The sequence below is a fragment of the Epinephelus moara genome, chromosome 19, assembly GCF_006386435.1.
Source record: "Epinephelus moara isolate mb chromosome 19, YSFRI_EMoa_1.0, whole genome shotgun sequence".
NCBI lineage: Eukaryota > Metazoa > Chordata > Actinopteri > Perciformes > Serranidae > Epinephelus > Epinephelus moara.
The window spans coordinates 12,875,811-12,899,056 of record NC_065524.1 but is presented as its reverse complement, the minus strand read 5'-3'; the positions used below and the strand labels follow the sequence as shown (position 1 = coordinate 12,899,056).

The following is a 23,246-nucleotide window of genomic DNA, read 5'->3' as shown; positions in this document are numbered from 1 at the left end:
GTTTAGTGCTTTATTTGCACATCTCTTTAATATTTTGTTGTCCTGTCTGGATGTACTAATCATATCCACGGAAGTTGGGCAACACGGAGAGTATCCTGGGTCACGTGTTTAAAAAAAGTTAGTGATTAAGGCGTGGACTAACCAGGAAAATCTGTTACTGCAATACATCCCTTTTATTAGACAATAAGCGTGAGCTCCATAATTAAAATTTTAGTACTCCTTGTGATTCACTGAGTCCTTGGCTAGTGTAGTGGACATATATTTTAAGACTGTCTGTTCTGTTAATTTCTCAGCTATCAGTATTAATAAGTAAGACAGCCACTTGCTCTCTTTCACACAGTAGAAACCTGGTTAATATCGCCAAGTCTTGTCAACAGAGATGCGTAACATTGTTGATGCTTTCTGAGTTGCCTGCCTCACTTGTCAAACATACAGTGTGCTATTGAGGAGGACCATTATAGATTGTGCACACATGAAATGAAATTCTCATGTAAATTTAATGAAACAATCTTTGAAAATCTGGAAGACCATGAGAAAAGACTTTCATTTATTTTTCATCTTTTTGTCTAGTCCCTGATAAATATTTCAGACGTGTGTGGTTGGCCACTGTATTGAAACTTTGTTGAATTAGCCAGCAGCGAAAATCGTCACACAACCCCCCAGTTGGGCATCTCTGAATGCAGGGACTCCTCACAGCTGGACTGGGACAGATGCACAGAATTCCTCTGGTGCTGGTGGGATCCATAGAGTATGTACTGAAAACTGTGCCATATGGTGTAAGCTTGTAGCTCAATTTGACTATGACTGCAGCAGTGGTCACATCTGGGGCTGTGTGGTCACAAATGCACATTTACAATATGTTTATTGAAAAAGAAAATCAAATATGTATGAAATTTTACTGCCTATATGCTTGTTATTCAAATTTTGAAATGCTGACATTTAAAATTGAGGTAGAAATGTATCAGCTGAGTATTTAAGTAATATGTAGATGGGGATGATTTTTAAAAAAAAATTGCTTTATGTTGCCTGTTTGGAACATTGTTGTTGAGAGATCAGATACAGACAGTGATGGGAGAAACTTACAGAACCTTTAAAAGTTTAAAAGTATCTGTATAACAATGTAAAAATACTCCATTACACCAAGAGTTGTAAAAGCATACCAGTATTTCACATTAAAATGTACTTGAAGTGATAAGTTTTTCAGGATATAACCCGTTTATAAATCTATACATTTTCCAGCAACTCCCATTAAATGCATTTACATTGTGTAAGTATTTCTTTGTATATTAGCTTTAAATGTTGGTGGCGGGGTCCGCCATTTACACAGTGGATTGAAATTGCTTTCACACTCACCAGGGATTCATATGAATCATTGCAGCATGTAATCCAGAGTTATTTTATTTCAGAAAACTACTAGTTATGTACAGCATGAAGGTTCTGCTATACAAATTTATATAATTTTCTTTTCTCTAATCTTTTTTTTTTTTTTTGTTAAATAGTGGACACTTTTACCACTTTGGGCCTCAAACAGTTCAAATAAAATCACATGACAAGTTTACAGGGGCAATGTGTCTTTAGTGGAACTGCTAACAGCTCACTGACATCTGAGACATGACAGAAAGCCCCAAACATTGTCACAAGCCAGACAGTTTAGGAACCACTAGTTTTATCTTAATCTAACCCTGTGTATTTACCGTACAATCCTGGTCCAAAAAGTATCTAGTAACTATAGCTGTTTTTCTCTGAAATATAGAAGAAAAATAGAAGTACTCAAGTAAAGTACAAGTACCTCAAAATTATACCAAAATAAAGCCATTTAGTTATTGGGTAAAGACCACACACTTGATGCACACATGTTGAGAAGCATAAGTTAAAACAGTGTGTTCTGTTATGGCCATCCATTAACGGGACACAGTCATATAAAGTGTGAAAAACCTTGAGTAGCCCAGTAACATCTTGTTGGATCATGTTAACAGCACTATTGGAACTGGTGAGGTCTGATTCTTAAAGGAGTATTTCAGTCATCTGGCTGAAAGGGGAAGTGAGATTTGGGATTCTGGCAGGGCCAGAGTTGGTTGGCCAGATTATCCCTCTCATGCAAATGCCCTCCCTCCCCTGTTGGGTCCCAGTCAAGCATGGGGGGCTCAGCGCTGGCCACAGCTGCTTCCCGTTTCTGCTAAATCACACAGCAGCCATCTGGATGAGGCTGTCGCCGCACAACGCCGCCGAGCTCCTGTTGCCGGCCTGTGCCTCTGCAGACAGGCCTGGCCCTCAGAGCCCCGGCCCCTGCCTTCTGCTCCAGTGCCTGATCCTCTCTGTCCCAGCTCTCTGCTGCTGACGCTCCTCAGAGGACCAGACTCTTCAGGTCCTGGACACGGCACATGTCGGCATGCTGGTGTGTGTGTGTGTGTGAGCGCATGAAGGGTCTCCACACTCATACACCCCCTTATGTGTGTGTGCTGCTCATATTGCCAGTGCTCCCTTGGTGTCACAATTTTAAGACAAGGGTCTCTGTGCAGACAAATGCCACTGTGATCTGTTAACCTTATGTTCTCTGTCTTTTTGGCATCCTTTGTAAATTATAGATAATATGAAGAAATGTGCTTTTGTTGTAAATTTATAAAGGATTGCTTATATCTACAAACACACCATGGAAATTAGCTTTTTTTTCAAGTCTAAATACTTTGAAACCAAACATGATAATTGTACAGTGTGTAGGGAGGTGTTTATTTATTCACCTCTCACTGTACATTTTCTTTCAGTGTGTTCAGTGTTTGTGTATTTTGTACTCAAATGCCAGTCATTCACTCTTTCTTGGCTCTTCCCTGACAGGTAGGAGTGAGTAGCATCTTGAATGACATCTAAAAGTAATTATTTCAGAAGGTTCGAGAGTGAAATGAAATCTCCATATTTCTAAAGAAGGTGAAACTCTGCAAAACTTTTCATGAACTCCAGGAATCATTTTCAATTTAATGTGGACATTTCCATATTCTTTGACACGTGGATCATATAGCCCAGTAACGAAAAAAATATCCTATTAAAAACATACATATGAATATATACAGATGATCCCATGTAGCTGCAGGTCCGTGAGCCAACTATAAATTCAGCTGTCTCCTTATTACTACACGCATTCAATAAAAACAAAACACTTCCCCACTCTTTGTGCATATATAAAATATCCTTTATTGATATTTTTGCAAGCATAAAGCTCCTTCAAACCTCAAACGGCTCATTTTCATTTTGTATGTGTATCAATTCTTAGCCATCAGGTACAAAACAAAAGGCCAGGATAACATTTTCTTCGGATAAAATGAAAAAAATAAATTCCAGCAGCGGTCATGTTTTCACCTCTAACACGTTTCGTACAGTTGGACAGAAAGATGCAGCTTTTGTTAACTACTCTACAGACAAACATCGATCACTGTAATAAATACAAAAACAGACAGGCGTGTATATGTGATATAAATAATATGTAGGTTGTTACAAATACAAGAACAGGTTGAAACTTTTGGGAGGAAATGTGGGGTTATCTACATCGATTGTTTTTTATTGATTGTATCTAATATTAAAGTGGTTTTCTGGCACTGAAAACAACCGCAGAATGGAATCTTTTATTGACATTTCAGACACTTCAGTGAAGATGGAAATCTTTTCTATTGCTGCCTGGTTTTCCAAAAGAAAAGACACGTTTATACATTTTATACACATGGCAACTGTAAATACATAATTTAAAACCTATGTAGGATGTGGCACAGTAACTCTGCTGTGTTGTCTTCACTGAACATTATTTCGTTCCTTTAAAAAAAGACAGATGAACTACTCTTCCTTTTGAGCATGGAAAGGAAAATAAATGTTTTTTTTTAATAGTTGTACATTTATTTGTGTTTAACAAACATGCATACTTTGTATAAAAAACACATCTTTCAGACATCAACAGTGTATTTTACATTTTGTATTTCTATGCATTTGTTTCAGGTGCATGAGTAAGTGTGGTGGCATGTTTTCCGTATGTTCACCTGTTTGTCTGTGTGTGCTCTCTGACCAATGGGGGTGGGGCTCAGTAGCGATGCTCCCCTCTTGTTATGTGAGAAGAGAACTCGTATCGGTCTTGACTCCGGTGACCGCAGAGGTTGCACTCGAAGGGGTCTCTGAAGCCGTGGCAGCCCATGTGAATGGTGTACATGACATGGTCCAGGAAGAGAACGCGGCAGTGTTCACACCGGTACGCCCTCACCTGCTCCCCGTCTGTCGTCACCACCTTGAAGCCCTCGGAGGCCATCTCAATGCTGGCTCGGATAGCCTCGTACTGCCTCTGCTGCTCCTCCTTCACCAGAGGGAGCACGCCGTTCCTCACCCCCGAGGTGATGTGGTTGGTCAGGTAGATGAGGCCGGATGCTGCCCCGCCTGGACGATCCTCGTTGTTGCTCTCGGTGTCTGTGGAGTCCTGGCCGCTGTGGCTGGGCGAGCCGTCCTTCTCGCTGGATGCAGACTTGGAGTTGGAGAGCAGCAGCAGGTTCTCAGCTGCGCTGTCTTTGGCTGACATGCCCGACCCCGTGTGACCCTCGGGCGCCGGCTTGTGGAGGGGGTACATGGAGCCGAGGCCCACATCAGAGGAGGAGGCTGGGGAGGTCTGGACCAGAGGTCGCAGTGACTCAGCCCCCAGGTAGCTGATGGCGCTGTTGATGGCCTGGTCGATGACGTGGGGCTGGATCAGCTCACCTGCTCCTCCGTCGAAGGAGAGGTCTGAGAGACGTTTGTCACCTGAGGGAGACAGGGACAGCAATGTAAAGATTATACTATTACACTGACACACTTAAACGTCCACCTACATCCTGTGATTTCCACATTTTAATACTAAGCCTGCCTCTCTCTAGCTGAGTCTAAAAATGACTCGTTATTGTAGTTTCTGGTCTCATGGTCTCCTTTTGGTATTTCTAGTCTAGAACTGGCTTTTCCCTCGGCCTTTTAATATTTTATTTTTCTCCCTCTTTTGTTATGAAGATTATCATGATCTTATGTAAAATTAATATACAGGATGAAACACTGGGTAAATATTCAAACATCTCAAACAGTGCTTAAACAAATTAAAAGCACAATTCCTGATCAGGCTGGAAAAATAGACTTTAACTGTTACACTGCATGCTTTCTGCAGAGCCAGGGTTGCACAGAAAAACTAATTTACACAAAACACATTGAAGCTTCACCTATTCAGCTGTCATGGTGCAGCATTTACACAGATTTTTCAGCAAAAGCAGTGATGATGCATTTACACAAAGGAAGCAGATTTCAGCCCTTACCCACAAACTTCTGTGGCATAGTGCTCTTACGCTTAGCTACATTATTAGCTAGTCTGTCTAGCACCAAGGCTCTGTCAGATCCCGTCTGGCTTAAGTCTTCCCTCTGCTCATTCTGGTTGCTTTCTTCCTTTACTACTGGAAAGCAAGACAGAAAAGTAGATTTCAGAGTCAAAGTAATTTGAGTGCCTGATAACACATGCTGGTATTTTCTGGTCTGATGGTATTTTTCTCACAGAGCACAGAGCGGACTATTCTGACACATGTGAAGCACTTGGTCTATAAATATAGTATTTGTTCATGCTCACAGATGAGGTATGGATGTGTTTCTAGGTTTGAGTGCAGAGGTTTACAACAACCTGTGCTTTAAATAGCTATAGTGTACAGAACTTTACACTGACAATATGATTAAATCAACTTAATTATCTCTGCAGTCATTTTAAGTAGCTGAAGAATTTCTGCATTAGTTTATATTCAAAAGGAAATAACAGTAATTTGACCTGACCTGTCAGAGCATTTAGTAACAGCTTCATGTTACACTGCTGTTGCATGCATAGCGGGTCCTGCACTCAGGGTAAAGTAGGCCATCAGATTTGGGTGAAAGTCAAGTGTGCGTCTCGTGAGCCACCAACCTGTGTAGATGCTGTTCTGCAGCCCCATGCACTGGAGGTAGTTGTGACACCTCTCCTTGTGCTCCTCGAGAGAGCTGCGCTGCTTGTAACTCCGCCCACAGTAAGCACACTTGTGGGGTTTTCCGACTGCAGAAAATAACATATGATCAGTGATGAGAGCACAATAATGATTCAACGTACGGTTGAGTTCATCTTCTATTCTAATTGCCCTTTTTGGTAACTCTTTACTGGGAAAAAAACAGGAAGTGATGGATTTTTCATTTCCAGTTTTAATGGAATAAATATAAAAAGACAAACTGGGCATTTAGCATAAACAGTGGTCAGACAAAGAAAAGAGCACCACCTATAAAAACAGAAAACCCAAGGAAAAGATCTGGAAGTACCGCCTACACTGTTTGATTGACAGCTGATCTTTGGGAAGTCCACAGAAAAACTTCACAAGTGGATAAGTTCACACTTGAGCACGACTGTAGCTGCTAGTGAGGTCATTGAGGTCATGTCCTCTGTGCTTTTTTTTGGGGAATTCAGGAATCAAGTTGGGGGGAGTTTACATTTTACAAATAAAAGTTACTCATGATGGGTATTTTCTGAGCTGATTCCTGTGGAGACTTGATTTAAATTTAACTATTTTCAAGACAACAAGATTAACAACTGAAGCTTGGTCTTGTAAAGAGGTCTTTTTAACTAAATAATAATATACCCATAGTGTGTATTTTAATCTACTGAAATATATTTGTATCTGTATCAGTCAGGTCAGAATTTTTACATGGGTGTCTGGGACTGGGGGGGACCCATGACTCTGGTATTTCTAAAATTCTGTCTTCGGCCCTGAGAATGAGCCACTACTACAGCTTTTTCCTTTTGTGGAATGAACTAAAAACTAAAGAAAACACATAAATGAGCCACTCTGTTTCACTGGGTGACAAATTCATAACCAGCATACTATTTACTCCAATCTGAGTAATATTTGCCAGTAACTACAGAGCCCTGCTGTTTTAGGAAACTGCTCAGCCTTTTTATGAAATGAAATTAAATATTTGTGAGTTATGTTTTCAAAGCCTGTCCTCAGTAAGAATGAATTGGGCTTGGAGCTGAATGTCACAAACATAGTAGGGAAGCTGGAAAGTACTAAGAGACTGCCACACTGTTGGTTCTCATCCTTTCATGGGAATTTAAGAAACTAAAGAAAAAAAGAAATAATTTCAGTCTTATCCTTTAAGCTTAGGCCATCCTAGTCTGTAAGCTTTTTGATTTCAACACTCTTCCATTCATGCAGCCTTTTGCTTTCATTGAATTCAGTGCCTGTGCATACCAACTTGTGGAGAATTACAAAGAGCTTCAGATGGATAACCCATCATAGTGGTTATTATGCCAGCTTTAAGCTCAGTCACTGTTGTTGGTTGACGCAGTTGAACGTGTAAACTGACTTAAGTTGTTATGCAGAAGTAAATGTGCAGGTTATCCCATAACTGTTTCTTCGAATTATTCAGAGCAGTCTTTGTAAGTCTACTGTTTACACCCAAAAATTTCATTACCACATACTTCTGCAAAGCATTTGCAAAAAAAAAAAAGGTGACACCATATCTACACCCAGTCAACTTCCCCTTATACAGTCCTGAGCTCTCTCTGTATGCACTGCAGAGCATGTCATGGCCTCAGAGCAGTTCTACAATTACCACGAGTGCAGAAATTTTCAGTGTGGGTGACCTTTTCCATACTCACCCGAGTGGGTGCGTAAATGACCAGTGAGGGCGTCCCTCCTGCGGCAGGCGTAGCTGCACAGGTGACACTTGAAGGGTTTCTCTCCTGAATGGAGCTTGATGTGACGCAGCAGGTTGCCCTTCTGGGTGAAAGAGGCGCCGCACTGGCTGCACTGGAAAGGGCGCTCTCCTAAAGAGAAGAACACAACAGATGCATGTTACTGTAAAGAGGGAGATAAAAAAAACACACAATAAAACAACAGAAAAAAAGAAAAACTTGTGTGTTTTACTGGCACCCAGTTTTATATGTTTTTTATACACCCTACTAGGCAGTGCATAATTTTTAATGTTTTTCTTCTTGCACTGCTCTCCCTAACCTCACTATGCTCAATCCCTCCACTGACAACAATAAAAGCACAAAGTCTTTGTCTTTTCTATGAGGATGAAAAAGCATGTTGCTGCTGTAGGAACGCAGGGTCACTGCATTACAAGCATCCCAAGCGCCAGAACAAGCCGGATGATGGAGCGTCTCCGGGGCAGAGAGCAATCCAGCAGCCTGTGGGAGGGTTTCACAGCAGAGTGACACTCCATCTCTCCATGCTCCCCCTGCCCCACCGACTTCTGGCGCTCTGATCGAACAAGAGCCTTTCAGACTCAGCCTGCCAGTTCCGTAATGCACCATTGCCTAGGTCAATTTGATCTGAAAATCTCATTTTTTCCTCTTCTTCGTCTCTAAAATAAGAGCGGCACATCACAATGCAAATTCAGCCTCATTTGAATAAAGCGAAGGAAACACTTTGTGTTGAGAGCCAGTCTTCCTGATCAGCGCTTCTGGAATAAACCAATATCCAGCCTCTCCGAGTGTTGTGGCATTCTGTGAGAACGTTTTAATATGCCTTTTTTTTTTCAAAGGCCCCCCATAAAATAAGAGTCACCAGTGAAGCAGCAAAAATATATAAAAAAGGAAATTCATTAAAAATGCATTTCAGGAGCAAAGACTCACCACAGAATATTTTCTATTTAAATAGGAGGCACTTCATTATATCTTTTATTGTACTTTCTTTTGCATTTACATTAGTCTAGTGTTCCTTTCTTCCATTTTGAGTTTCATTAGTTTCTAAAGCTTGACAGTTAAGTGCCTTTTTCAAAAATGTTCCCCACCACTGGTTTGGCTTCATTACAATAGAATATCAATTTTGAAATTTGAAAAACTTTTAATAGCCAGATAATTGTCACTTCATAGAGATCCCATTTAATTGCCGCAGATATCCTGTTTCTCTACTGAGGGCATGTTTTTTCGGACCAAGTTAGTCTCTGCTGCTTTATCGCACAATAATTTGATCAGTTAATGTTGCTTGTCATGTGGTAATTCAGAGTCATTTAGATGAACAATAATGAATACTAATGATGTGCTCAAAGTCTATTTCACGCACGATAGGAAGGTTTACATGCATACAGCTAAATGCAAGGATGCCATTATAACAAGTACTGAGTGTAAGAGCAGGCTTTTCAGTTTATCCATCACTAATGTTTGTGTGCAGGCAAAGAAGACACAAAGCGTCAGTATATACACTGTGATACTGCTTGTGTTAGTGGGAGACAACTACTCTGAGCTTCATTTTTGCCATTTAAAGTCTAAAGTAATGCTCTGAACATTGGCGGGAGCCACAGTAGACACCTTTCTACCCCCCCATTCATCCTCTCATACTAACAGTGAACATGGGTGCAAAGGAAGGGCAAGAAGTATTGCAGGTGGCTTACCAGTGTGGCTTCGCTTGTGCACCATCAACACATTGGGGCCAATGCAAACTATCCCACAGATATCGCACTTGAGCTTCCCGTTGGGCAGCCGGATACCGCCGGCCGAAGAGAAGGCCTTGGCTTCGGGGCTCGGTTGTGAGCCGTTCACCTTGGCCCCAGAGGCATCGATCACGCGCAAGTCTTCCGCGCACTCCTCCTCCTCCACGCCATTCATGTCACAGGCCAGCCCATTCTCCTCATCACTGCGAGCCTCAACTTTAATGTTACAGGCTGGAAAAGAGGGCAGGGAGGGGAGGGGGGGGCCACGGTTTAGAATACGAGCATTGGTTCTTTCATGATGTTATATACTAAAGATGGGCAATTATCAGTGTGATATTGATACTGTGACATAAGAATAGAAAGAGCTGCTTATTGTAACATTGAGATGTAGCGTTCAAGTTGCATTTGCCTGGTCTGAAAGGCTTCATAAATGGAAAGTGAAGCGATTTTGTGAACCTATTTGACTGTCCTCACTGAATGGATGAATGTCTCTAAGAGATGTTTGGTCATTATATCCACTTTACCTCACTGATCATTTATAAAAGTGCAAGAGAATTTGTTTTGCCTTATGGATCTGCCTCTTTTTCATTTTGTTTGGAGTGCCTGTCCTTCATTCTAAGTAAAAACAGTTGTATTCTGTCATAATTATTGTTAAGTGTTGCTCTTAATCTTATAATTTTAAGTGTTTTTATTTGATTTTATAAAAATAATTTACCTGAGTGATTGTCATTGTTAAATTATTCCTTATCTTTTGGTGAGATGCTTCTGTTTTTTAACTCAAAATGAGACACATCATAATATATGCTAAACTGTTGGACTCACAGCCATGAAACTTAACTTGTACAATTGCAATACGGCCTGGCTTTATTTGGATACATTCAGTATGGTATTGTAATTAACATGCTTCTGTTCATTTCCTTGTCCTCCGTCGGGACAGACAGTATGTTCAAGCACTGCTACTGCACTAAAACACAGGCTAACTACAGCAACAATGCTTTTGCAATAGCAAACCTTTACTGCACAATGCAGCATTTTCAATTTGACCAGGACTGCATCAAAACTTCCCCTCTTACTTCAGCCGTTTTTGTGAATTCAGTCTGAGAGAACTCAACAAACACCAGATAAGATCGACCCACAGCCTTCTCGTCTAAACTGTAGACTACACTGCTCGTTTATTTTCAAGCAGCATAGAATATTTCATAAGGATACACTGGTGGGTAGCGTGTGTACTGTTTGAGAATGCCGGTGATGAAGAAACACACAGATCATCTCACACCATCACACTTTGGTGAAACAAATGACAGCAAGATAAACAGGAAACAGAGACACAGGAAGCAGTGTGAAACTAGGGACGACAGCGGTGTCTATCAAAGCAACAAAGTGAGATGAGCACACACAGGCACACACAAGACACACTTGGCCTTTTTACTATTTAGAGGAGTCTTGATCTGTGTACAGAAAGTAAATACTGCATGATTGGTGACGATTATTTGAACTACACTAAAATTTCTACTTGATGGCTGGTGTTCCCAGAGTGATTAGAAAAGAGAAGTGCCCTCTGTGCTGAACGACCAGCTCTCCCTCTTTTCCTGGCAGAGAACTTTAGAAACGTTTAAGAGAACTGACAGATCTTGCAAGTCCCACAGCTACCAAACTGTGGTTTGCATGTCACAGTGGCAGCCTGATTTCCCCATGCCTCTACCTCTGTTTGTACAACTGAAGAGGAAGAAGTGGAAATCATGAAATATAGGAATCTATGGAAAAGGGGAAGCTTCAGAAAGAGGGCCTGTCTAACTGAAATACCAAGAATTATGGAGAAGTGACAGAAAGGGAAGCACGGGAAAGGAATTGTAAAACAGCCTGTAACTGAAACATGTTTTTTTTTTTTTTCAGTCTTGTTTTCACCGAGAGCCACTGCGGGAACATATATCCCCTAATGCACACAAAGTTTCCCATAGAGAGCGGGAGGTGGTGTGAAATTTGAGAACTGACAGCGTAGGATTGTGAGACATTAATGATCACTTTTCCGATCAAAGTTTCATAATCCAATCGTCCATCTTCACACCACTTTTTTTTAAATTCACTGTTGCATGACAAACAATCTCCTTATCTGGTCGACTGTTGAAATTTTTTGGACACACTTGTCCTTTTGCTGAGTAGATGAGATAAGAGAAACACCAGCCGAGCACGCAAAGGGAAGGAAAGGCTTCACTGTTCATCAAAACAAAATGGTGATTAAGTTCTATTAAACTGCGGACGCTGATGACGAGTTATGGCACAAAACTGTGTATGAACCAGTTACCAAACATACTACACGTGTGTCCAAAATGTGACTCTTATGCAACGACCCTTGCTATTTGTTAGCACAAAACTCTGATACTGTTACTGGCATGATGCTTTTAGTTTCACTTAGGAGTTCACTGGTTTCATATGCTGTAATAGATTTAACTTTAGACAGTGGTTCTCAACAGGTGTACATCCACGTCCCTGTCTGATAAACTCTAATTCCCTTCTTCTACACCATTATTTCATTTTAACCATTCCCCCATTACTATTAACAAACAAAACTGATTTTGCCTTAATTTCAACTATCTATTACCTTTCGCTTTTAATAATTTATCCATTAGTTAAAAGGAGCTGTATGTGACACTCAGAGCATATCTATGATTCAGTCTTGGCCGGGATTGCCTATACACGGCTCTCAACGCTGTGGGTTGGGGTGGCATTGTCAGTGCCAACCGCCGCATGAGCGCAGTGCAGAGTGGCGCGGATCAGCTAGCCGATGGAATACACACACATGGACACACATGGACTCACATGCACTAACATGCACGCGCAGCCGAACCGGATAACGAAACAAAGACAGGAGAAGCTTGTATTACAACACACACAGAGGTAGCATGACTTAATTATCTGCTCGAGACGCCATTACTCTGCTATATCCTTACATAGCAAATGGTGGTTTGCTGCAACATAATGCTCTAAATGTCACATACAGCTTCTTTGAGCTATATGTTGCAATAATTCATCCATTACTTTAAGATTTTAAAGGTATCGTTCAGACTTTTTTATGTGGGGCTGTATGAGGCACTTATTTATAGTCAGTGTATTACCTTCAGTAGAAGGCGGGTGACATGCCCCCCCTTCAGAGCAGCAGGCAGTGTCAACATGGAAGCTAAGTAATGTACTGCTATAGAGGGGGGCAGCAGTAAAATGTGTTTTAGTCAACGTCAGTTTAATTGCATGCTATATTTAGAATATTTTCACAACTTAACGTAGCTGTCAATTTTTCATAGCTGTCATTTCTGACGGGGAACTGAAGCCGTTATATTGCTCTTTTCAAAGCCAGACTCCATTGAGAAAAATGGTAATTTAACATCTTTGCACACAGGTGCTACAGGACGACTGCTTCTATTGGTTAGTTTGTGGTATTGTGTGAATTAAAAAGAGTTAGTTCAGATTCACCCAGAGTCACGCATGACACAAAAAAACTAACTGATCATGGCAGTGGTAGAACAGCAGCTCCTTTGTTCAGCAATGTTAAATTACTGTTTTTGTTAATGGAGTCTGGTAGGTTTTACAAGAGCATTGATGGGGAACTAAAGCTGTTAACGGCTTCCCCATTGGAAAGAGCTTTCCCGCAGCAAGGTAAAGCAGTGAATATATTGCTTACATTGCTTAGCCTCTGAGTCGGTATTCCCGCCTGTTTAATTCCAAACTGGGGGCTGCTGCCATTTACTAAGGTAATCCACTGACTTTGGTACTTCATACACCCCACTTCAAAAGATCTGACCTGTCCTTTTAATAATTTATCCATCACTTTAACCAAACTGTTTCAGCTGTTTATCCATTACAGCTAACTGTTTCGACTTCTCTGCTCGCTCACTACACTACTACTACTACTCTACACACACCCTCAACAAGTGCTGTTCAGGTGACTCAATATAAGAATGTATTCATTTCTATTAGTTCAAATTACTTAAGCTCCACCGCAGTCCTCCTACATTCCTCCATGCAACAGCAGAAGTTCTCCCCGAGGTGCAAACACCCCTGGTTTTGAATAACAACCTGCACTAAGCAGCCGGAGCCATCTTTCTAAAGACTTTAAGTTGCACATGTTACAATCCATGTGTATGATTTTCGCACTTGAACCACTGAGGTTTTTCAGTCACGCATGTAAGCACTTTAATGGTTACGTAAGTGTCAGAGAAAATTAATGGGGGGATTTTTTTGGGGCAACTGATCAGGTTCATCTCATTTGCATATCACAGAGCTTGAAAGCAAAACTATGAGCAGCTACACCACATAACCTGTGGTTGTCACAACTTTCTGGGTAACTTAAGTACTTAAGTAATGTCAACAGGGAGTTGTAAAATGATGTAATAATAAAAAGGCTTGATCATACTATTGGCAGGAGATGCATTTCTCTGCACACAGAAATGTCGCCACTGATTCAGGAATAACTCTTAAATATAAAAAAGATGTATACTCCACACAACACATTTTGTTAGTCACTTATTTCATAATTGCTGGAACTATGCACTAAAAAACCTTTGTGTATGTGTTGTTGTCAGTTCCTGAGACATCAACACCAACGAGGCTCTCAGGTTATCAGCGAGCTAAAGCAGACAGAAGGGAACCATGAACACTGGGCTGCCACCCACTTCTCATGGATATGGGGAAGTTGTGACTGAATTTGGAATAGGAAGAAGGCTTTTTACTTTTTATCTCGTTTGTCACGGTCACACATCCTGATTTGGTCGTTTTGGGAAGCAAGGGTCAGACAAACAAAACAGGTCGCAATAAAATGGTTATAACCTGATGTGACTCTAATCCTCTGATCACAGATAAAGAGGTAACACACACTGAAGCAGAGAATCAAACAATGATAAATACAGAAAGAAGCAACTAACAAATATAAAAATGCTGTAGCACAAGTAAAAGAGGCAATTTTTGGCATAAAAAGAAAAAAATAATAATAAAACTATGTTGACAGGCTTTGATAGCAGGAGCAAGTTAGTAAGTGTGTTAGCTGAGCAGCGTGGAAACACAGGGAGTCCACTGGAGGTTCCTGTTACTGACTTGTGCTGCTCTCACTGCCTGAAAATAACTGTGTGCAAACTAGTGGAACCACATGTGTTAAACCACGCCAGTAACACTCTGAACACGACTTGCGGGAACACCAAAAACAGACTGCCTTTCCCCTCACACTCTTTTTCAAAAACTCGCCTCCATGTTTTCGGGAACTAGACAGCTCAGTCTCCCTCTTTGTCTCATGAAAAAGCAAAGGCTCCTTCTGAATCACTGAAAGTGAAAGAGAAATCATGTCACTGGGATGTTGAGAAGTTCATCTTGTCGCCTTGTGACTAAAACCAAATATGCCTCCATGTAAATATTCACTTCAATCCACACAAGATAACTCAATTAATTTAGTTTGCATGTTTGTGACAGTTTACTAAACACACTGATATGGACGACAAACACGGTTCACTTTGACCTATAAACCTCCCTCATGCTCGGAGTCACATACATGTGGATTGCAGCGTTGTGAATGTGACAATCCCAGGCTGTGAAGACTTATTTGCAACAGGAAACAACCTGGGTTTTGAGGTTTCTGAGCTTTCGATACTTTGAGGTCCTGTGTCCCACATATAGTCCCCCTGCTTTTCACCTTTTTTTCACTATAGAGAACTGAGCAGCACATGATCCTGGGTGATAATTATAACTCATTTGGGCTTTTATCACTGAGGCAGCCATGCATAGATGTACCAGATACTTGCACTTCCCTTCTTTCTCTCTGTCCCTATATAGACATGTGTACACACACTCATACGAGGTGATTGTGCCGTTACAAGGAATGAACAGAAACTCACTTATAGTATATAAGGTCATACACACACGCCGCCAGCTCTGCTGTCTTTACACGACGCTGCTGAAAATCAGATATTTAAATTCTTTCTGCCCCTTTTTTTACTGATTATACCAACATCTATCAGTCAGCTCAGATGAGATGTACACACTCGTATAAAACATAGTTGAAACACTTCCTACCTCAATTTGACATGTTTTAATTTTTGCCCTCGATTTGTTCAGAAGTGTTCCTTTTAACGCTGAGCTCGACACCTTCCAGCTCAACAGTTGTAAAGTAAAATAGAGAGCCTTTGTGAGTAAGCGTGTGTGTGTGTGATCGCAGGTGTGTGACCTATGCGGTGTAGTGATGCGCTGATCTCTCTGAGCTTGGCCCTGTTCCTGAACTCTTTATCTCCAGGAGTGTTGAAACTGTCTGATGGCAAGTTCTTCTTAGGAAACTCTTACACATCCTATTTCAGTTTCCTCTCGCATTTTATTTTTGACTGTGTGCTGCTAATCGTTACCGCCATCTGGATAAGTGGAAAAACACCGATGGGATGGTCAGCCGTCGTGCTTGGTTTTATTTGTCAAGATTAAAACAAAATACACAACCCACGTTATATTTGTGATCATGAACTGCACCTTTTTTTCACAATTCACATCTTTAACTGTGAGAATTTTCCTAAAACTTGTCTGATTCTTTATGCCTATATTCTCTGTATCTCCTATTTTTCGAATTAGTAAAAATGTATAAATCAATTCAATAAATAACACCGGATTCACCTCATCTGAGTGCATCTTGAAACCTGCTAATATTTTGGTCATTCCCTGGACATATTAATGTGCTTAGAAGTTTTACCAAGCTTTTAATTTTATAATTAAACAATAATTCTGATAAGCAAAAATAAGACCTGTATTATTTATGCTATGTAAACTGTATTTTATGTCTGATTCATCTTGCTGTCATGTAAAACCGATTAGCTTTTAATGACTGATGATGATTACACCTTCCTGTTTTTTTTTTTTTTTTCTCCCACAAACCACCCACATTAGGAGACGTGAGATAAATATACGCCACCGATGTGAATCCCCCTAGCATGCTTCATCCTTATTTTCACCATGATATTCCCTGGCTTGATGTTCACAAACTCAAATCAAGGCCACATTAGCTATTCCTTAAGATTCAGCTTATTAATGACATGCCATGGATCAAAGGGATTTTTTTTTTACCTTTTTTCTGCCAATGACCTAAATGTGTCTCTTTGCAGCTTTAAATTAATTTTTCCAAGGGATTTGAAACGGCAAATATCTCCCACTGGATGTGCATGGGATTAAGTTATAAAAACATTTTATGCTTTTTTATACATATATGTGTGTTATGCTTTTGATACTGACATTACTTTCATTTAACCATTTAACTCTGATTTGGATGCTCTGGGAATGAATACATCACTGCTGGGAAAGCAGTGGGGTTGACTCATTTTGATTGCTGCTTCCTGGGTACACTCAACTTAACGTAGCAATCACACACTGAGAGGAATTTCGTCTTAATTTACACAAGCATCAGTGATGTTCTGACTGGCTGTGGGTGCGTTTAGTGAGATGTTGCCTCATACCTTTGTCCGCTCTGTTGTTCTGCTGGTGGGTGGAGCCGGCTGACAGGTCCTCAGGGACGGCCATGGGCTCCTCTGCCTCCTCGGATGCTTCGTTGGCAGGGGGGCTGTCCCTGCCTGGGGAGACACACACATAAGCAAACACCCATCACTCACCACACAGCCTCTCGACGTGTTTCATTCAGGAGAAGCAAAATTACCTCTGCGTGGTGTAAGAGCTTGTTTGTTGGGGCCTATTGTATCTACTTTCTGCACTCTACAGCTCAATCATGCAGTAGGTAGTCTTTTACCTGGCATCTGGGCCATTTCCTGGGCCTCCTCTGTCTCCATGCGGTGCAAGTACTCTAATGGGAGAGAGATGGAGATGTAGATGTGTGTAAGTTTAATCAAGTGCAGGCTGAGGAAACAACATTATAAAAAGCCAGAGTGGAGTAAAGGGTGTACTTCTCGGCGTGACTTTGTCACCTCAGTGAGATCACTCTTGTCACTGCCGCAGACACACCACTGTCCTCCACATTACATTACAAAGAATTACAGACATTTTCATTACAAGTCTGACAGAGAGACTGAGCTCGGAGAGTGGCTTGGCTCTGGCTGATGGGGCCCGCTGGTAGTGCGGGGTTGCCGGGAATGGGCTTTCAGACCACATTTGTTATTTATTGTTAATTTCCTGCCACGTAATCATCCAAAAATGCAAACTGACTGCCGCAAAATTAAGCAGAAAATTAACTGGCCCCAGGTCACGAGGATGCGGGTGTTTGCCGTTCCCAGCTGATCGGCGCTCGTGTTCTCTCTAATTTACTGAGCATGCATCGCTGAGCCCGCGGCCTGGGCACAGACGCATGCAAGCCACAATCAGAAACAAAGAGAGGGGAGGACAGATAGGGAGAGCAAGAGAGAGAAGAAGAAGAAGACAGAAGAGCGGCGAGATAGATATAGAGGCAGAGACGTAGATAGCAATGGGAGGGCAAGAAGTCAGAACAGCAAATACAACAGGAAGGTGCAGAGAAAAGAAAAGAGACAGAAAAGCAGGCCAAAGGACAGAGAAGTTCTCTTTATTTATGAATTTTTTTAGAAGCGATCCTCCGGCCAGGGCTGAATATCTGAGGAGTCACCAGTGCTCGTGGCCCCATTAATAATGGATGGCCCTCAAGCCTGCAGCAGATGGGCCCGACAGCCTCAGCCCCAGCTCCGCCACTTCAAGAAGCCCTTGGTGGGGCCGCTGCCCAGTCCAAGCAGCCACTCAGGGAGAAGTGAAGCTCCCGAAAATAGCGAAACGAGCCCAAGGGAGAAGGGGAACCTAGGCCTTCCTGTTTTACTGACAGATGGCTCCACACATTTGGAACAAATAGTGGGAAGCGACCGGGCCTCTCTGTCGCAATGCACAATATTCTGCGGAGTCAAGTCAGGAGCTCAGCGGCCTGCAGACGCCCAGGATGCAAGTGTGAGAGGAGGAGGAAGGGGGCAAAGGTCACTGGTGCAGAAGATTTGTTCAGCACAACACAGGGGTGTTGCGTGTTACTCTGCTGAGCTACGACTCTGCAGCGCACTTCTTCAGCATCTGGAGTTTGGAGGTCGGGGGCAGAGGGGGGTATATTCTCATGTGCCCTTTTTTTCTGGGCAGATGGTGCGAGGGGAAACACGGATGTGTTGGCGAGGGGGGCCTCGGCAGAAATAAAAAAGTCAGAGAGTTCCTACATTCAGCCACAACCCACTTGCGTAGGCATGTGGAAAGTAAGGTGCACGTAGAATATTCAGGAAGTAGCTATTTTGTGATACTATTTTAATGCTGTTTACATTTTCTGTGTTGCAAACACTCTTGTTACTATTTTCTCATATTGTTTTTAGTTGTAATTTAGATAATGTGCCTTCATTTTCCTTTCCCAAAGTTTAAAGTCCTACTTTGGAAACATACTTTTTGATAAGAGCAGGTGCTGCACAACTAAAATGTTTACATCTAACCAACCAGTCATAACTTTTTCTCATTATTTAATCAAATCAAACTGAAATTATCAATACAGCAAGACTTTTACTCCTTTCTGCTCATGTCCTGGCTGGTAACCTGGAGGATTGCGTGTGAGTGTAAATGAACTGGGGGCAGGTGGAATCTTTCAACCAGTGAAATGGAAGTCACAGAAAAGGCTTGTGCTACAAGTAGCGCAGGGGGACTGGAAAAGTTTTGGTCTGAGTACGTCAAGTGAGGAGAGGCAGGAAGAGGCTTGTGGGTTGACAGAATTCTCGGTCCTCCTCCTGTGCGTGTGTGTTTGTGTGCATGTGTGTGTGTTTGGTAGCTGGTGGGGGTGGGGGGGTTTAGAGGCGTCTGCTCATAGTGAGGTGCAAAAGCTACACCAGGGAGCAGGGTGGAGATGAGAAACAATGAAACCGTTAACAGATACTGTGGACCACACCAGCAAACTTTGGATACCCAGGAGGAGGCTTAGAAACTGGTGTTTAAATGAGCGTACACAATACACATTTAAGATCAACAGTAAATACTGAAATATATAAAGCAACACTCAAGTAAAGAAATGGAAAACAATGTTATAAAAAAAGTTACTTGAGCGTTCAGTTAGAATTAAGTTCATGTCATCAAGAATTAATTAAATTATTTTTTTAAAATATTTTTTTAACATGATGGCACACATTTCTAAAATGATTTTACATTTAAATAAATAAAAAATACTGTGGGTTTTAAGGCAAAGGGGATTTTATGTAAAATATTTTTATATGTTTCTGCTTATGACAATTACATTTTTGGCTGCAATAAAACGTGTTATAGCATTTAAATACATCACTATATAATATATCATCACTATATGAATCCTGTGTCATCGCACGCTACTGTTGACTCCACTCTGATTACATGCTCAAACAATATGAATCATAATTCTATTTATTCTCACACACTCTACTGGAAGTTTCCACCTCAGACAGTTACTAAACAGTCTTACTGACAATTAATGAAAATTTCTGAATTAATAATTTTCACGCCCATGGGTTTTCATGAGAAGTGATGAAGCTGTTGGCGCTTTCTTATCAGCCATTAGGATTAGAGATGCCAAGCAATGTGGTTGCACGGTCACCTTTGTTCATATGCACATGGAGATTCAGTAATTCATGAAACGTAATGGGTGTAAGTGGGTAGATAGTGTTAGCGGATGTGTTCTGGGAGCCTATCGAGGGGGTGAGGGGAGAGTAAAGGTGCGCTGAAGAGAAGTTTCCTTCATTTGCATCTGACACACTTCACTACTCTGCTATTCAGACAGTACAATCATTTTAATAACTGTCTGCCTTCCTCTGCCCCCCTCCTCCTCATCCTCCTCCTCCTACTTCTGTTTCTACTGACAAGAAAGATGATGTATCTGCAGACAGATTTGCAGCACTTTCAGCACTTCTCTTTCCAACTGAGATATGAAAAAGTCCTATTTGTGCAGGTACTGGGGTTCCTTCCCAAGTTTTAAATTGATCTGAAATCAAACTAATTTGTCTACTACTTTTGCCAAGTGTTAGTTTTTGTTGAATATTTGCATCTAAGTGTGATTTGAGTGGATTTTCAGAATTATTAAATTCCCTTAAATGTTTCAAACTCATAGAAAAATAACATTTTACCTGAAAGCAAACTTCAAAAGCATTCATGCTTGCTTAAAATACATATTATAAAATGGAGATGCTCTCTCACAGTTTAAAACTGAATTCATTGACTCAGTGCTTTACATCAAACAGGCGCCACTTTAAAGACACAAATATGAAGTTACATTAAATCTTAATTTAATCAAAAGCAAATGGGGCTTAAAATATTTTTGCAGAGGCTCAACTTCAGCAACGAGGAACTTTAGGTTTTGCAACGTGTTATAAAGATGAAACACTGTATTTCCTCAACAGTCAGAGAGAGATTCTTTCTGTTTTTCTGCCTGGGCGTTGATGAACTACTTTCTACCTCAGTGTCAGCAGTGTAAAAAAGTTTCATCAGTCCTGCCTACATAGGCCTATGTGTGTGTTTTTTTCTTTCCTTCACACAGACGTTTAACGACTGTGTTTCGAGCCGGTGAATACAAAGCTTAACGGTATGAGAAATTAACACATTTATCGATTATTAATTCATACGAAAGAGAAGGTAAGCGTTAGTCTGTGCGTATTGATTTCCTGTTTGAGCAGCGCTGAAATATTCACACCTATGTTTTTTGGTCCTCGACAAAATTTCCGTCTTAATGAAAAGTTGTTGTTTTTATCTGAAAATGTGTGCTTCAATATTTTATGAAACTTCAGAGACAGAGGGACGATGTGAAGTTTACTGAGCGCGCACATCTGTTGCAACAGGTGCTATAACAGGAGTGTAATAACATAATAAACAGGTTAAAATAACACCAAAATGCGGAGGTAATTAGAGGAAAATCTTAGAAATTAGACTGGTATTTTGTATATAATTTAAAGTGATTGTGAAATAATTTATCCATATGTTCCCAAAAGAAAAAGACACAGGAAAAATGGGGAACATTCCACTACTTCCGTTAAATTACTGTCTGTTTATTACCAAATGACGCGGAAACCTGACTTTATTTTTCTGTATTTAAACTTAAAGGTAGTCTTTTTGATAATCCGTTACATGCTCTGTACCAGCGGAGAATTACGCGCACCAAACGGGATCTGATGCTGCGGCGCACCTGCACCGAAACTAAAGGAGTCTCTTTCCCAGTCAGGTGTAAAATCTCTCCTACAGAACTTGAGAAGAAACCAGCTCAGTTTAGAGGTGTTGATCTAGCCTTTGAGACGAGTGTGGAGCTAAAAAAAGCGCGGTGGAAGTCACTTTACCTGCTATTCCTTGAGTTTGCAGTATGAAGTTCTTCCAACTCTCCCCGGCTCCATGTGCAGAAGGTCGCAGCGCCGCGGCGGCCCCATGGAGCTGCGCCCTGAGTCCCTCCCCTCTCCACTGCACTTCCTCGTTCCAGCCCAACATGACTATGTCTCTGAGCTCGACTGGGGCATTTTGCTCGCTTTTATCCACAGGCCGAGTCTGCAGCGGGGAGTCGAGCCTCGGAGCCCTTGGCACTTGCTTTGTGCCGTGCCAATAAAAGCTGACACCCAGTAGACCATTACTGGCAGCCATGCATGAGATGGGATGAGGCGCGCGAGGAGAGTGGACCATTCATTGTTTATTTATTTCATTCTCACCGAGGAAGCTGACGGGCTGGGGTGGGGTGGGGGCTCCTTACTTGCATATTGGACAGCTCCCCTTCTGTCACCTGTTCTGGCACGCTGAAGCAGTCCATGAAATTAACACAACTGTTTCCTTTCCCATATAATGAGTTTTTTCTCTTTAATGTTTCATCCGTTTGACTTTGCTTATTCTCCCCAGCAATGGTCCCCTCAGTGTCAAAGCTTCTGTCCTGCCTCATCACATCAGCAAGTGTCCTGAATCTGGATCATGTCAGAACCTCTGCACATTGCTTCTTTTTTACAGCATTTTCCTCTTTGTTTCTCTCTGTTTGAAGATGCATGTCCACTGAGTGCATCTTCGCTGACTTACTGGCTCAGTCCTGCAGAAGATCAAGATACAGATATGCGTTATAGTCACTGAAATGTGGTTTTCCCTCTGGTTTTGTGTTCCTGAGTCTACAAACCAACACGGTCACTGGCTCTGAGTCCAGACCCAGCAGAGATATTTCAGTTTCAGATGCTTCCATCAATATGAGCTCTGTGAGACTTGCTCTAACTTCAGCATAAGAAGTTTGCTGCAAAAATTCAGTGACTTTAAACTGAGATACAAAACATTGTATGTAAATTGGTAAACGCCTGCTGTCTGCAGCTCATATGACTGGATTGGGCGCAACACGTCCTCTCCCTCCATTCTGCCATCATTCATGCTGATAGTATGAAGATAACATATATGGACAGGCCTTTTAAGATGTTTAATTTCCAATCTTCAGTGTCACTCTCCTGCACAGTCATTTAGTTAAAGCCACAGAGTGATGGGTGCCTATATACTGTCTGACATCATTAAGAGAGATATAAATTGTGGATTAATATTGATAGAAATTATAAATAAATAATGACACCTCAATAATAAACCTCTGGATTGTCTAAAGTAACTCACCTCTCATTTTCAGATATGTCCTGTCATTATTATCTCATATGAATACTTGGTGGAGTATATCTGCTGTAATTACTGTATTTCAATTTACTGATGTACTCAAAGTTTATGCTATTAAAATAGTTTTCCCCTCCAGAGCTGTACTCGCTGCTGATTAATTTACTAGAGGTTATGCTCAGTTTTCCAGAGTAAGTAGTGGTTATACTCTGTTTTCTCTTCTTATCCCTGTATCCCACTGTCCCCAGGCCCCACAGAGCTCCCTTATC

At 41.3% G+C, this 23,246-nt stretch overlaps 1 protein-coding gene across 10 annotated transcripts; it reads right to left on the bottom strand.

Annotated features, from left to right (window-relative positions):
* Nucleotides 1–3,160: 3,160 nt before the first annotated feature.
* ikzf1 (IKAROS family zinc finger 1 (Ikaros)) lies at nucleotides 3,161–22,288 on the bottom strand. Of its 10 annotated transcripts, none has more exons than XM_050071494.1 (9): nucleotides 21,702–22,288; nucleotides 17,183–17,236; nucleotides 16,896–17,009; nucleotides 14,659–14,733; nucleotides 9,391–9,660; nucleotides 7,652–7,819; nucleotides 5,930–6,055; nucleotides 5,301–5,432; nucleotides 3,161–4,764 (listed from the first exon to the last, which is right to left on the bottom strand). In XM_050071494.1, the coding sequence occupies exons 1-9, from the start codon at nucleotides 22,033–22,035 to the stop codon at nucleotides 4,061–4,063; spliced, it is 1,977 nt and encodes a 658-aa protein (XP_049927451.1). In that variant the 5' UTR covers nucleotides 22,036–22,288; the 3' UTR covers nucleotides 3,161–4,060. The 10 variants fall into 10 exon arrangements, with proteins under 10 accessions (XP_049927451.1, XP_049927450.1, XP_049927454.1 ...); XM_050071493.1 differs by having other exon boundaries at nucleotides 5,301–5,435; nucleotides 21,702–22,280; XM_050071497.1 differs by lacking the exon at nucleotides 5,301–5,432 and having other exon boundaries at nucleotides 21,702–22,276.
* Between the last annotated feature and the right edge of the window lie 958 nt (nucleotides 22,289–23,246).